The sequence below is a fragment of the Rhinolophus hipposideros genome (assembly GCF_964194185.1).
Source record: "Rhinolophus hipposideros genome assembly, chromosome: 1".
In the NCBI taxonomy this organism is placed as follows: Eukaryota; Metazoa; Chordata; class Mammalia; order Chiroptera; family Rhinolophidae; genus Rhinolophus; species Rhinolophus hipposideros.
The window spans coordinates 60108721-60125342 of NC_138047.1; the positions used below are offsets into that span (position 1 = coordinate 60108721).

Below are 16622 nucleotides of genomic sequence, written 5' to 3' on the forward strand. Positions count from 1 at the left end.
ATAAAGCAGAATCCACGTCTCTTATTGGTCTTGTTGTCCATGGGGAGCTCTATGGATTCCACCTGATGTCAAAAAAGTTTTAATAGTTTAGTTTGCATGTTATTAATAATAAAAGCACAAGTTAATGGGAAGAAGTATACAAAGAAAACATATTTGGCCCTCAAACTCTATTCTGCTGTGTCCCTCTCCCTGTTAATTCTAATCTTTTTAAAAAATTCTTCAAATTAAAATATCCACTCCACCTAGAACTTCTTCAAACCTGTTTATAGTAAAAACAAGCTTCACAGGGTACTATTTGCTACCTAATTCAAGGGTCACAAACTCAAATGTCCACCAAAATCAAGCAGAAGGAAACAGTCAATTTTGAGAAAAACAAAAGTAACTGCATTTGGGAGAAAAATGGGGAGTTCATGAAGGCCCCTGAAAACTGGCGAGTGTATGACCACCCCAAGTTGGAAGCTACTACTCATCACAGACAGCTACTGCCATGTAAGAAAGCAGTTCCAACGTTGCTTGCTCTTACAAATATTAGAAAAAAGCTAGTATCCAGATTATTGAGGGAAACATCTCAATTCCTAAATACTGATAAAACATACATTGTTTGAATCAAGTGACAGACGTCTCTATATGATGTATCTGGGGCCCAAGGGCACAAATTTCCCATCTTATCTTTAAATTGTTAATTCACAAAAGGAACTTCTCTCTCACTATTTCACTAACGCTGTAATTAGCCTCATAAAACTTGCACATATTATGTGTTTAAACTGAGAAGATATTTTGGTACCCTATTCTTCATTCCTTTCTTATTCTCAACTGAACCATTTTCTTCTCTATCTCAGGTACTCCAATCCTGGATTTCTACATGTTGTTTGTATTTTTATTTCTTAATCTGGTAAATCCCTCAAGATAAGAATGTCTATTTCATCTTTGTGTACCCTATGCCTAAAGTTCCTCAATAAATGAGAAAAATGTAATCATCTAATCCTCAAAGATCTGCCAATAAAATATTTATACAGTATCATTATTGCAAAAATAATCACATAATCTGCCCAAACTTTGAAACTGTTAAAAACCCTTAATGTGACAATTATATTCACACTAATTTTGGGGGTGGGGGGAGGGGAACTGGTTCAAAACATTATCACATACCTCACCAAAACCACCAAAGTACTCTCTTATTTTCTCTTCAGGTGTATCTGGAGAAAGGCCACCAACAAAAATTTTTTTAACAGGCTCTTTTGTTTTCATGGCTTTGGCCCTTTTAGGATCAATCACCTTCCCATTCAATTTATGTTCTTTCTGATCCATGACCTAAGGAAATTGAAGTTTTTCATTTTAAATATGTGTATCTTAGCTCAAGTTCAGAGACTATTAACTTAATTAAAAATAATCATAGTTAAATATAGCTAATGGTAGGCATATTTTACTGGCTTATGATTAAACTGCCAAACAGTGGTGATGTAACAGCAGCTAATATACACCATTGTCTTAACATGAAGGTCGATAAGAATGGGGAGGAGAAACAAAAATTTTACCAGTAACTAGAAATCACATCTTTAACTATCAGCAATATAAACATGATTGCTACGTTCATTTAGCCCAAGACTAAAATGACTAAAAGTTTGTTGCCTAGCAAATTTCAAGCTCTGTATTTCTGTGAACTTGTCACAGCACATTCTTTTAATCAGGCATCTTTAAATCTCAGCATTTTAAAAGTTAATTTACATTTAGTAGAGCCTGACACACAGAAGGTCTTCAGTAAATCATTTTTTAATACTTGGGCATATTTTTAATTTTTTATTAAAGTATACTTGGCATAGTAAACAATTCGTGAATCGAACTCTTCATTAAAACGTACTGGCAAGAACTGTATCCCTTCCTATTATTGCAAAATGGGAAATCATTAATAGGCAAATTAATTTTTATCAAATTATCCATATATTTTATATTGACAGATCAGAATACGTAACACACTACCTTATCTACACTCTCCGACTCTTTAAATAGCACAAAGCCAAAACCCCTTGACCGCCCTGTGATAGGGTCTAACTTCAGAGTGCAGTCTACAACTTCACCAAATTTGGAGAAGTAGTCCTTCAGATCTTTCTTTGTAGTGTCCCAGCTAAGGCCTCCTATAAACATTTTCCTGTAAAGACAAAAAGGAAAATTAAAATGCTAGAAAAATAAAATAAAATGAAATAAAAAAATCAAACTTTGCCTTAAGTATCCACATCAATAATATCTTTTCCACACTGCACTCATTTACGGGGCAGTATATGAAAATGTCATGCTTCCTACATGACCACATATTAAGAACACCCTCGTCCAGGGTTTGCTCTATCACTGCTGCACCTGCATAATTACGACATAGTGAGCAAGCAGCTGATTCCTTTGACTTGCCAAAAAGACAAATGTATCTATCCTCAAAGTAAAAAACTGTAAACTGTCTTTCTCAACTTACATGTTAAAAACTAGTAACAGCAAAAAAGAATTTTAGCTCCACATTTCTCTTCCAAATCTTCATGATACTTGTTAACATGGCTATGCGGTCCCCATTGCATTGATCACAGCAACAGCATGTCTATGCTGAAGCTCCTGTCTGTGTAACAGTTCTCATCAACAAAACTCTTAGCACATAAAATGGAAAATTCTAAGTCTCACAATTAAGTTGTAAACCAAGTTTTTGATGTGCTAAGAGTCCTTCAAGACAAAGGTAATCGTGTAAACAATTCAGTGAACAAAAAGAATTATCCACTGAAGCACAATCCACTAATTAACCTAGACGATTTATTTACAGTAGAACCTCAGTTAACCAGCAATATTTAAACTTTCAAAATGCTTAAAGTGACCAGCGGTAAATAGAAACCACCAAGACACTTTAAGACCAAATATTACTCCAAATTTTAAGGTGAAATCGTTTTGTGTAATTTTGTGTAAAAGTAAAGACTCTGACTAAGAGCTCAAGTGGCTCTTCTAAGGCAAATAAATACATTACCATTTTGGTAGCCCCAAAAAGCACTTTTTTCTTCTGCTCTTATACTGCAGGATAGTATTACAGGACAACCAGACAGGTAAAAATACTACAATCAACACAAACTACCAAATCCATTCTATCTTTACTAAATGGAACATATTAACTTCATTCCATCTTCACTCAGTAGGCACAACAAGATATAACAGTATTGTAAGAAAAGGTCTGTTATCGTAATTCTGGGAACTGACTTTAACCTCTCTAGAACATCATCTTGACATGCTCTCCCCCTCAAATTATGGTTTAAGATGATACCAATTTAAATTTTCTGTATGTTATGTTATTGTATCTTGCTTAAAGCATAATAAGTATTGTCCATCCAGATTACCTCTGCTGCCCTGAATACAAAAACTAACTTTCAAGTTGCTATCACTCCTACAGAGATGTGCAAATACTTTACAATGAAGTAGGGACAGAGCTTCAGAAAAATCGTAAGCAGCCAAGTTAAAACTATATCATAAGACTTGTTCTTATGAAGACAAGTAGCAACAAAAATGGGCCCCTAATGCTGCAATGTAAGTTTAAAATTTAATCCTTAGTTGTAGTGAATCCATAATTCCAATTAAAATATAGGACTTCATCTACAGTATTTTAATAACAAAGTTGAATTTTTTTAATCGTACCTATAAGCTATTTAGCAGCCCAAAGGCTACTAAATGTAAAACACCTACTCTACAATTGAAATCTCCTTGCTTTTAAGATATTCATATTATGCCATATAATATTAAATGACAGGAATAGTTACATAACCCACCCAGTGTAGGGGACTTATCTAAATGCTTGCAGTGTCATTTAGGAATTTAGGCCGCTTTGTGGGACATACTGATAAAGAAAGTAAATTTATAGAGGCAGTAAGCCAAACTGCCTGGGTTTAAATCCTACCTCCACCACTTACTAACTGTATGACCCTAAGGGGGGGAAATTCCAAGATTGTTTCCACATCTGTGAAAGAAAAAAAAAAAAAAGACTAAGAGCATACATTATATATATGTGAGGATTAAATGAACAAATACACTAAAAGGGCACAGAACAGTCTGATGCATCCTAAGTGCTCAATAAAAAACAAGTTATTTAAAAGTGATAGGGCACAATCTAAATATAATTTAACAAAGCAATATTTGCATTTACTTAGTGGAATTTTTTTAAATCTGAATGGGCTATATGAAGTTTCCAACATTAAGGGGAAAAGGTCAAGATGGATTTTATATAAATGGATCCTAAGGTTATTTTCAGACTTAACCCATAAATTTCTAAGTATTCCATGTAAAAAATACATATAGACTGGAAACTAGGTTGTCTAAGACTCTTAAAATATAGTTCCAATATCTTGGTGACTCATCTGTACTCTACATAATCGCCAGTAATTTTAGTTAAGGAATAATTTCAAAATATAAATGGTAATACATAAGGAGCAGTGCTGGCTGGTGGAAAATGTTCTGATTTAATACTGTTTTCTTCCCATCCAAGAAACTTATTTTCTATACTATTGAGGTCACTAGGTTTAACACTCCAAAGCCAACAGTATTTTATTTAAGATACTTCTCTAACAAGTCTTTACCATGAAACATCTCACAGTAAAATTAAAAGCACCATTACAGTTCCTCCCAATTTTGGAATAGGGACCAAAAAAAATTCTACACGTTCAAACACTTCCTAACAAGTCATAATCTTCCATACGTGGTTTCATAACAAGTTCTGACAGTTTAAAAAATACAATGCAATGTAAATGTGATTTACATTTCAAGTACATAGCGTGACTGGCTAATCATGTCACTTTTAGAGTAATGTTACTCAAGTACACCACTAACCCTTACTTAAATAAATTTTCTGGTATTTTATCATTGTAATTATTCCTTTAAAATCCTAAAATGACATTAAGTATAACAAAATCCCACCAACACATAAATGATTTTTTGCCTTAGAAATTATAGATTTATTTTAAAGTTACTAGTTACCTATAATGAAAGGGATGGGTTTACTTTTTGCAACTAGACAGCATAACATGCTAGGGTAATAATGCTAGATTTTGTGTAAAAAAACAATCTTTGGAATAGCTTTACAAGTCAATAAAAAAAATTAATCCCTTTAGCCTAGTATATTAAATCTCATTACTTCATACTACATGAACTTAAATGACTAAAAAAAGATAATTAAGTTGAAATCACAATAGCTAATAAATGACAGGTTTTGAATAAACTTTTAAATGGTTAACCCCAAATCTCCCTTTTCTTCATTTAATTCCAAGGAAGGAATGATATCTTGTACTTTTAAAATAAACTTTCAATTGGCTTTATAAGGTACACTCCAATTTACCTAGAGGTTAAGGAATGGGGTTTCCTTAACCTAGAGGTTAATGTTCTGGTTAACTGAGATTACTACACGTTCACAATTCTATAAAGATTTCTATTGGAAATTAATTTAGGATTATCAACACTAAACTAAGAAAATAACTTTTACCTTTATTGGAAATTTCAGAATCTTGCAATGCTTTAAAATCATGTACTTTTTAATAGTATATGGGAAAAAATATAGAAGATTCATTCTATGACATTGTTTGTCTATGAGTCTATTTGCTGAGAGTTTTTGAGTATTTGCTTAGAATTTTTCAGCTATCTTTCTCATAAGACTAAAGAGGGAAATTTTCCCTAGCTGTTTGGGCTTTGTGATAGTTTCAAGTCTAAGTAGGAATTTACAGAACTTGACCCAATACTTAAAACTGTCACCTTGATTACTGGCCAAACACTGCCAGTAATACAAGTCTCCCCCAACCCACCCCCAAATAGTCTTAAATGTCTAGTTCCAATGTACAATATAATACTCCAGAAACTAAAACATGCTTACCTTTACTCCACAGGAGTAAACCACTGGCAGTATCAACTATTAAGACACAGGATATATACACACAAGCTATGAAAGCAGGCTACGTAGTCAATCTTCCTTTGGTGAGCATTGTTTCCAACACACGGATGAGCAAACCAAGTAACAAACATGTTATATTACCTGAGACCACACTGTTGGAAGTGAAGTAACAGAAACAGATCCCACGCTTCCAGCATCCACTTCAGTGCCCTATCTACTAAAACGTTGAAGCAAAACTAAAGTGAAATAAAACTTGGACTAACAGAAGTTATGTTTCACTCCATTTGTGAACCCATACACTCTTGCGGTGCACAGCTTTAAGTGGAATAGGAAAAAAGTTATTATTCTATTCCATTTTAAATGCTTTCAAGCAAGTCATGTATCACTTGAAGGCTAGTAAAACTAATCATCCTACATGTTGGCCATAAATCACAGTAATTTCAAAACTTTCTTATATTAGGGAAGCCTTACAGATGACAGAATACCCAGGCAATACTAGAAGTACACAGTAAATACACACTTACTTTATAGAAGAGGCCACATGACTTGAGGGGAAAAAAACAAGGCTTAAGGCAAGTATATTTATCTTAAAAATCAGCACTGAAAAACTTAATGATATTCTCCAATTCCAAACCCAAAAGGTCAGTATCTTTCATAAGCGATAAGCATCTTTTTAGTATCTTTCATAAGCGGTAAGAATTTGAAATGGAGAGAATTTAATACTCCTCCCTTATAGGGTCATCATTTGTCACATTTGGGGGCATCAATTTCTGCAATGTTAACACTGGAAACCTGTCAACGGTTCCCAAGAATGCTTTTAAAATTCAGACCCATCTATTCAGGGCCTCAACTTTATAGTAAACCCAACTTTACTGAATCAAAGGCCAGTAAAGGTGGCACGAGACTGCTCTAAAAGTATTTGTTTTACAAAGCAAACAATATTCAGAATGCCCCAGAAACACTAGGGTATAGACTATAAATCTCAAATATTTAAAACAAAAACACGTGTAGTCCCATTTTTTAAAAATTAAACAGGAGACAACCTATAGCAGAATTCACTAAATTCCCAAACAGGAAGAATCACACTTGAGCTTATACACTATTAGAGGATTAGATCAAACATCCTGTTATTAGAAAAGTATTGTTGTCCTATGATAACTTAATGGGACAATTTTGCTTCCTGCCCAATCCAATCTTGCAAAATTGTCTGAAAACTAACACAGTATTGTAGTTTTCCACTGATAATGAGGTTTTAAAAATTACCTTCAGGTAGCTTGCTACATGGCATGTATATTTTGCCAGACACTAATTTTAAAGTACCCACGCTAAAAGAACTGCAACCCTGTAGAGTACATAATGGGTCCAAATCAAAATGGGAAATTCCACTGCAAATGCTTCTAAGTAAAAACTAAAGATGTTAAAGTTGGAAAGCTTAAAATGAGGTGAACTCAGGAAGGCATTTTACTATGGAAATGAGTAATTACTCTAATGGAGCATAGTAAGCTGAGGAAACATTCACTAGGTGTTAACAAGAATGCTCTCTGAAAGACAGCTGTTTATTCTTATATTCAAAATTTCAAAATCCTTTAAGTCTACAACAAATTGATTTTTTAAACAGTTTTAGGATCAAATGCACACAGAAATGTTTAAGAAATTAAATTTAGATGATTTTATATCTACTAAGCAGTCTTATTTATACTATTGAGACTATAATGAAACTGCTGCCCAATTTCCCTCAAAAGGGGAGAGAGAAAAGAACAGACGGTGCCAAGTGCACAGACACCAAAAAGAAGTTTAACAGTCTTGAGATTCTTTTTTTGTTCAAAAAGAAAAAAAATGTCTATAACAGGATTCAGACTGGGATATCCGGTAATTTTAAAAAGTCAAATATTAGACTTTAAAAATGAAACATTATTTGTTAAATGTAAACTTGCTAAACTTAAATGAACCTCAGTAAAATCCCCTCTTTTCGGTGGATAATTAGCCAGAATCTAAAATGTTCATTAACCATAAACATTTAATTTTCCATTTTTCCTAAGAGGCCATTTAGAAGCTTAAGTTATACAAATAGTAATAGGTAGCAGGGCAAATATAATTCTTACAAGAATCAAAACAGTGACCTTCAAATCTAAGTTTATGGTCCTTTCAAATTATTGAAAATAATTGCTTACGTAAGATTTGAAATATGTAATGCAGCAAAGCCAAGTAGTTAATCTTAGTTTGCCCACTATTAGCAGTGAAATTGATCAGTGCCAAAGAGAAGGTATCATTTTCATCAAACATTTTTATTCTGTATGTGAAACTGACTCATTTTTTCCTTTTCCCTTTAGCCTACTGCTTCAGTCTGCTTATCTCCAATATGAAATTGGACAGATTTCAGTGGATGACAATACAGTAATAAGCAAAGCTCGTGTAAAATTTAAATGTTATCCCAACTGGGCTCTTAAGATAGAATTTGTACACATATAAGTCAACTATCTGCAAATTACTGGCCCTCTAAACTCCAGTGGTGATGGATACAAACTCTTGGAAAACTCAAATATAATCCTAAAGGCAGAAAGACTGACATTTAGGGGAAGGGAGTGATAAAACTACAGTCAATCTACCAGCCTTCCAAAGAGAAGTCATGCAACTGTGAATACATGTCAACCAACCAACTATAATTAACATTCCAGCCAAATCACACAAAAAATCTGATTTAAGAGCTGTAGTGGCAAACCACATCAGCACACCTCTGAAAAGTACATATCCAGTTCTTATTAAAGTTATATTTACAAATACGGTTGGTGATTTAAAAAAACATACATTTTTGCATAATACACATACACTACTTTAAACATTGTTTTGCTTTTGACATCTCCACAATATTTCAGTATAACATGCAAGACATTTTAAACACAAGATTTTATAGCACATAACCTTCACATTTAGCATTAAACTTAAAATTCCAAACACATTCTTAACAAAAACAAATCAAATTTTAAATTACAGTAATATTTTTTCTTGCCCAGTTAAAAAAATACCATTACTAACTATATTAAGCTTTAATTGGCCAAACCACAATTACATGCATTACCACAGACCAAAATCCATGTAATGGCATCAGTTTTGCCCAAAGATCATTCATGATGCCTAAAAAGGTTTTATATCCCAGGTACAAGATATCCTACTGTACTAATGTCTAGAATTTCCTGGGGAGTCAATGGGCAACCAACCAAAACACAGCCTCTGCAAGTTACGACTACTGAAACCTTTATAATACAGAAATAAAATTTAAAAGTTTTACCATTCTTCCCGCTGTGCCGTCGCTGCTTCAGAGTGTCGTGGGGAGGAGTTTGAATGGCTAGGGAATTAACAACCGGTACAGCAACCAATCAAAATTCTAGTTTTAGTTTTTGACATTGTTAGGGTTAAAAACTTTTAATTCATTTACACTTCAGTTCAACAGTAGATAACTACAAAGGCACCTGCTTTGTAATCTGAAAAATCAGGTCTAACAGAAAGCCTGCCCCAAACAGCAGGTTACACAATTTATCATTTTGGTGCCTCTGTCCAAGGAACAGAATTCAGAAAACGAAAACCAAAATATTAAAGGCTTAAGTTTTCAAATATTTAACATATTCCTTTCTTAAATTAAGCTATATATTACAGATTGATTAATTAAGAAAAGCTAGTTTCCCATCCCACCTCCACTCTCCCGAAGTCAGAACCATCAGCATTTAACAGCTGAACCAATCAAAATTTTAGTTTTAGTCTGCCTGGACTGAGATGAAGTACTATACTCCAAAGTGTTTCTCTCTCCCCCCTCCAAATCTGTGCTCTTTCCCAATAAAAGAAATCGTGTTTTCTAATACTGGGTTAAAGCGACATTTTATTGCTTTTACTTTCCAACACCCTTCTTCTGTTACAGTGGAAAACAAAAAAATCACACACACTACAAAAAGGAATGGAAGCATTAACCCAAGATCAGTAGTCATTAATGGGAACAAGAGTAACACCCAAAAAAGAACCTGATTTAGTCCCTCCTGCTAACTCCTGTATTATGCTCCCGCTCCCAAATACTGCGTTTTAATGTATTAAGTGCAGCTTTAAGTAATATATACAACCAGCTCCAATTGGAGGAAGCAAGTTACTACTTAGAAACCTGCAAAAAAAAAAAAGTCATGCCATAGCACAATACAGGATTTGTTCATTTTTAAAAGGCTGGTGGGCCTCCTGTAACAGTAGGTAAGAGCGGGAAGGAGAAATCAAGAGAGACCAAAAAAGGATCCTGGGCACCAAATGGGGAAAAAAGGGTTTTTTAAAAAATGGAAGTGGCACAGAAAAAGTAAAACAGATCAAGAGTACAATGTGTACAAACAATTGGGGAACCCAACAGCTGAGAGCGCGAAAAGGGTGCGCGGTGAGCGTAACTCGGCGGGTGGGGGAAGGGCGGCCAGCAGCCAGAGGTACGAGGTGTAACAGCTCCAGTCAAGTGCAGGCCCCGCCGACAGGAAACTTAACGAAAGCCCGTGGAGCAAAGCCAACGTACCCACAGGCGACCCGCGGGATTTCACCTGGCCCAATTTGTCCCCTAGGCTGAAAAGTGAGGACCATGTAACTAAGCCGTTGCGCGACAGTGTATAGTAGAAAAACGAAGCGATCGAGGGGAAACTTATTCAAAATGAAAAATAAAAAAGTAGGCCTGAAGCCGAAACGGGAGGAGCAAAGGTGGGCACGCCACACGTTCACCAAAGCATGTGCTTAATAAAAAAAAAAAAAAAAAATCGCATCGTCTCCGGATGTTGGGAGAAGCACCGAATAAAACTCAGTTATCCACGCACAAAATCTTTGGCGTCTGTCTGTATCTTTACGTCCGGGACTTTAAGAAACGGGGAACGGAGAAGAAAAAAGGTACCCCTCGACAGGCGGGAAAAAACCCTGGCGGCTAAGTAGGTGGGAGGAGACCCAGAGCAAGGGAGGGAAGGAGGGCGGACCGGGGAGCAGCATGGTGACGGCTAAAGGTGGAAACGTGTGTGATGGGGGAGGGGCGACAAACAGGCAGGGGAAGAAGGACCTGAAAATCCCGGGGAGCCCTTCGTAGAAAAGGGGACCGTGCGAGGAGGCTGCACGGGGGCCTGCAGGGCGGGCGGAGAGCGGGAACGAGGCCTAATGGCGGAGAAGAGGGAGGGGGAGGGGGACTACTTGGGCCTGGCGAACCCCGGCCGCCCCTTACTCACCCTTCGTCCTCCTCGTTCTTACTGGCATCGATCTTCGCCCCCTCCGACTCGGCGCTGACCCCTTCGGTGCCACCGGCCGCGGTTCCGCCCCCAGTCCCGGCTCCGCTTCCCGCCGCCGCCGCTGCCCCCTGCGCTGCTGCCACCATGGCTCCCTCCTGCTCGCCCGCCGAGCCGCCTACCGCTGCCGTTGCCACCGCCGCCCCGTCCCCGCCGAACTGCTCCTCCGACATAGCGCTACTGCCTCCGCTGCCGAAGAGACTACACCCGCCGCTGCCGCGAACCGAAACTAGCAGCAAAGTAATCCCCGCCGCTGCCGCGCGCTCGCTGTACCGCGCGAAGCACACAAGACAGACAAGACGCGCGTGGCTGCAAAGGCTCCTGCGCCTCTCCCTGGCCTGCCCCCCTCGCCTCCCACTCTCGCGCTGCGCGCACTCCGGCTCCCTTCGGCTGCACTAAAAAAGAATAAGCAGCAGCGGCGGCCGCTCTTGCCTCCTCCTCGCTTTAATGGCGCCGCCGCGGACCACCTAAAATGGCCGACGGAAGAACGGCGCGTCCCGGTCACGTGACGCGCGAGCGCGCCCTTTGCGCCTCCCCCGCCCCTTCTACCGCTATTTTTTTTCCCTCCTTCCTTCTGGGTCCCGCCCTCTCCCTCCCTTTTATACCTTCCTCGCGAGCGCCGCGCCGCACAGCGTGGGGACTTTAAAAGGAACCGGAAATGGCGTTCGATAAGACAGCCGCGCGGGGACCGTCGAGAACAAGGAGCGCTGTTTCGAATGCACGGCTAGAGGTGCCCCTCCCTCTGCCCCCGCCCTTCCGAGGGTTCCTGGAGCCGGCTCACCCGCCCACCCCACATCCCCCAGCAGCGGGTGGAGACGGGGCGTAGGGCTGGGTGTGGTAGCACCTCCCGGAAGGGGACGGTGCCCTGTGTGTCTGCGGCGTTGCGGTGGGGAAGGGGCGTCGCGCGCTCGGCGGCTTATGTCACAAAAGTTCCGGGCCCGAGCGAGAAGACTGCCCTCAGGTTTCGGCGCCCTGCGTCTCCCTTGTCCTGAGCGGTGCCTGGGGACGCCTGGCGCACCGTTCGCGGAGCGGGGCGCCGCGGCGGACTGCGCGCGTGCACGGACTGCCGCAGATTCGTCGCCCGCGACCAGGTGACATTGAAGTTTCCCTGGTTGTCGCCACCGCCCTTTCGACCTGGGGCGGGCAGGCCGAGACCGCTGGCGGTTAGGGCTTCTTTTCCTTTTAAGATTTGCTTTCCAAGGAAGATTTTTTTTTCCTTGCCTGTTTTTCTCCTGAAATTTTTCGTCTGAAGAAGTAGGTAATTTGCATATTTTAAGGAACCGGGATTGTTTTCCTTGCTTTGTTTAAAGATCTTAAAACTTAACACGATTCTTTGAATTCACTGAGAGTTGGAAAAGTGTGTTGGATCAACTCAGGATTCGTTTAATTTAATGATTGTTAGCCCTTCTAAATAGAATGTAAAAATGCTGTGAGTCATCTTTACAAGGTTTCTGAGTATGTTGTGTTATGGGATTGGGGTGTGTTTTTTAAACACCGCTAGGCGTTTCATGCTGGGTGATAGTAAAGTTTTCTAACAGGCCCATTAGAAATCCCAAATGTCACTGCTAGGAACTAGATTATTAGGGCTTTGGGATTTGCAGCTTCCTGCAGTACACTCAGAAGAAAATGCAATTTTTAGGTACTCCTTTAGTCAATAAATAATTATTTTCCTGTTTAGCATGTGCCCAGGCACTGGGGAAACAGACTAGTGCAAAATTCAGCAAAGAGTTTAAGTACTTGTTTTCCACCATGTATTTAAATGAATTTCTCACAGTTGAACACTGTCCAAAAAATTTTGAAGATTAAAAAATATGTAATTTTTTAAATTAATCCAGTGAGCAGAATTTGCATAACAGAATAATTAAAACTCAAGAATACAAATCAAGTTACGAAAACGTTTTAAAAAAACATAATCGTACTGAATGCCTCTATTAAGCAAATGCCAGGCAGTGCCAAGAACAGGTATCTTAGATCAAGTAGTAGGGACTTGGGGTATGTCTCCACCTGTCAGAATAGTAGCCAAGAAGAAAGTGGATATTGTGCTCAAACCAAATATTCCAATTTAGAGACAACTAATATCGCCTGAAGGGAGGTATCTTGAATCTTTTCTGTCAAGAACAGGTTCTTTTGCTCTTGAGACAACTTTAGACATGCCCTACCTTTTAGTAATAGACTTTCCCGAAAGGTTCATTTCAATGCACATGTAGCCCAGTAGTTTCTGAACTTCTTGGAATTTATATAAAAATTTGTATAAAAAATTATTTTAAAGCTAACACTTTTAATGCTACATGAGTAGGGATGATACCATATCAGTCATATCTCAATATATTATGGTCCAAATCCTATGCTCCTAAATCCACCCAGCATTCTTCTTAGAACTCAACCCTAGTTCTTTTCACGTTCCTCATCTGCTTAGTAAACTATTCACCCTTCAAAACCCTAATCAAATGTTTCCCAGGCTCCCTGAGGGAGAATTAATCACTGTAACAGCCCTGTATCCTTACTTCTGTTATTCTAAGTATGCAATTGGGCTTCTGATTCTGGTTCTGTATTCTGGAAGTAGCTTTCTGAGGTAGCCTGTGGGTTAGTGTGGTCTTTGTCAACTTCCACCAATGTATATCATGGCCAGGGCCAAAAAGTGAAGGTGATGATACAGCCTGTCAACCTCATCTTCAGATGCTTGCAAAATGGATCTCAGATTCAGGTGTGGCGTCATAAGCAGTGAATATGCAGATAGAGGGCTGTATCATCAATTTTGATAAGTATATGAACATCATATTAGGTGGTGCATAAGCGATTCATTCTAAAACAAAGTCAAGAAAACAGCTGGGTCGGATTATTCTAAAAGGATGTAATATCACAGGTAACCCCCATATAACACAGCACTTCTATAAAACGGTTTCGCTCTAACACAGTTCGAGAATTGGGGAAAACCCTCGTACAACACAGCATCCTAGAACACTGTTTTACTCTAACACAATTTGAGAATTAGAGAAATCCCCAAACAACATGGAGCATAATAAGAACTTTTAAGAGCAAAAATATACCTCACTCGAAATTAGGGAAATCCCCGAATAACACAGAGCATAATACTAAGAGCTTTTAAGAGCAAAAGATACCTCATTTGAAATTTTTCATTCGAGCATGGATGTCATATCAGATTTGACTGCAGAATTTTAAAATTTATTAGAATTTTAAATCCATTTTGTTTGTGGAGTATTAAGTACATATTTTAAAACTTTGTGTTTTTCATTATTTTGTAGTAGTTCTTTTTACTACATTAATTTGTAGCCCTGAACTATGTCTGGCGGAATAAAAAAAGATACCTCTTAAAAGACATTTCATCTCTCTAGAACAAAAATTAATATATTTTGGATTGGCTCGAAAAGGGGGGAAAGATCATATGTTGCAAAAACCTTGGGTTTAAATTAAGCAACAATCTGGACTAACAGAAAAAGGAACATAAAATTAGAGCTTCCATTGCTGCTGGTTCTATCTCTGCAAATATGACATCTCATCACAGAGCACCAATAATTGAGAAGATGGAAAAAGCCCTTAGTATCTGGATTGATGACTGTTCAAAAAAACGGATTCCAGTGGACATGTTATTAAATAGAAAGCTTTAAAAATCCACAATTACTTAAAGGAAAATGGAGAATCTGCTATTAACCCTGACTTTGTTGCTAGCAAAGGGTGGTTTGACCGTTTTAGAAAACGTTTTTCATTACAAAACCTAAAAATACAAGGAGAAAGTGCCTCAGGTGATAAAGAAGCTGCCAAAACTTATCCAAAGGAATTGCAAGAAATTATTGAACAGGGTGGATATTCAAGACATCAGGTTTTTAATGCCGACGAGACTTGCCATTGGTGGGAAAAAATGCCCAGAAAACATTTATTTCAAAAACTGAAAAAGTTGCACCAGGTTTTAAGGCATCAAAAACCGCGTAACATTACTTATGTGCAGTAATGCTTTAGGTGATCACACGGTAAAACCTATGCTGGTTTATAAATCTCTCAATCCTCATGCAATGAAAAACGTAAATTCAGGGGATGATAGCACAGGTGAAAACGAAGAAGTTAAACACTTTAAAAAGCGTAAAGAAAGGCCTAGACTTAGCCGAATAGTTAGAGCTATATTTCCTCAATGAAGATCCTTCCACTGAAAGAAGCACAAAGTTTGAGAACTTCACAAGTTCTTAGCACCATATAACGAAATTTATAAAGATCTCTCAGCTAAAAGCAAGCAATCTAAAATAACAGATTTTTTTGCAAAAAGCACTGAATAGAAGTCAAGATAATGCTGCAGAAAGTTCAGAGGATGAAGATATCTTGAATAAAGCACCCTCAGTTAATGGTGCTTAGGAGTGATGACTAAGGAAACATTATTTAATATATATTAATATGTTATATTTTGGGTGAAAATTGCTTTAATAAAGATATTTCTCAATTATAAAAATACAATAGTATGTTTTTTAAATTTTTGGAACCTAACCCTCTTTTTTGTACTACTTATTTGGTTCATGTAACATGGATTTGCATAACATGGCATTTTTTTTTAGGAACCTAACAACCGTGTCATACGGGCGTTACCTGTACTCTGCTCCATAGCGTCTCCAACTAGAAATGACTAATGAAGTGAGAAATCATTGAGAAGGCAATATAGTTTGTGGGGTTTTTTTAGGTGTCCTTTGTTAGGAGTATAGTTCTTAAATATTTACATTGCTTTCATTATCCTTACGTTATTACTAGATGACAATAAATGTTATGGGATTTTTTTTTTTTAATTTACAGTTTCTTTCTAAAAAATAATTATATTAGATCATGAGTTGCTGGAGAGCAAAGACAATGTTCTACGTATCCACCCCACCTATAAAAGGCTCCTCTCCACATTTCATCAGTGGCATAAAAGCACTTCCTCAAACCACTTTCTGACACGTCAAATTCATTAAGAAAGAGAAAAACCAAACTTTTATTCCACATTCACAGATAAGAATTTAATGTTTAAGTGGCTGATGATTGTACATTGGCGTTGTATTAAACTGGCCCAAACCACACAAGGAAGCAGTATCCCCTCTCAATGTCCATGACATCAAAATTCCATTGCTTAAGGAGGTTCCAGTGTGTTTCAGATAACATTGACATACTGAATTCAGCCTTTGTGAAGCAATAATTGCGGAAAAAACTAGAGTAATTGTAAGAGGCAAAAAAAAATCATTTGAGGTTGAAACTGGTATTGCTTTTACCCAGGACAAGATGTACAGACACCTAAGTCAAGGAGTCCGTTTTAGCCTTGTAAATACTCTACAAATGGGGCAAGCATATCCTATGCTAAAATTTTTTTAAGCAGAATATGCATTCCATTCAGTAACCTAGAATAAACAGTGTCCAGAAGAAACAGGAAGAACCCATTTCCTATGCAAGGTACACATACTTGAGCTCTTCAAACAACCATATTA

At 37.9% G+C, this 16622-nt stretch overlaps 1 protein-coding gene across 2 annotated transcripts in view; it reads right to left on the minus strand.

Moving 5' to 3' along the window:
• HNRNPD (heterogeneous nuclear ribonucleoprotein D) overlaps nucleotides 1-11741 on the minus strand; it is a 15161-nt gene extending 3420 nt beyond the window's left edge. The window contains exons 1-5 of one of the 2 annotated variants that reach the window (XM_081025268.1): nucleotides 11110-11741; nucleotides 9177-9233; nucleotides 1978-2146; nucleotides 1150-1311; nucleotides 1-62 (exon numbers count right to left, since the gene is read on the minus strand). The exon at nucleotides 1-62 is cut by the window's left edge and continues 70 nt beyond it. In XM_081025268.1, coding sequence (XP_080881394.1) covers nucleotides 1-62; nucleotides 1150-1311; nucleotides 1978-2146; nucleotides 9177-9233; nucleotides 11110-11339 — 680 coding nt within the window. In that variant the 5' untranslated portion in view covers nucleotides 11340-11741. The remainder of the gene's footprint in view (nucleotides 63-1149; nucleotides 1312-1977; nucleotides 2147-9176; nucleotides 9234-11109) is intronic. The other variant, XM_081025267.1, reaches the window with a different exon arrangement.
• Between the last annotated feature and the right edge of the window lie 4881 nt (nucleotides 11742-16622).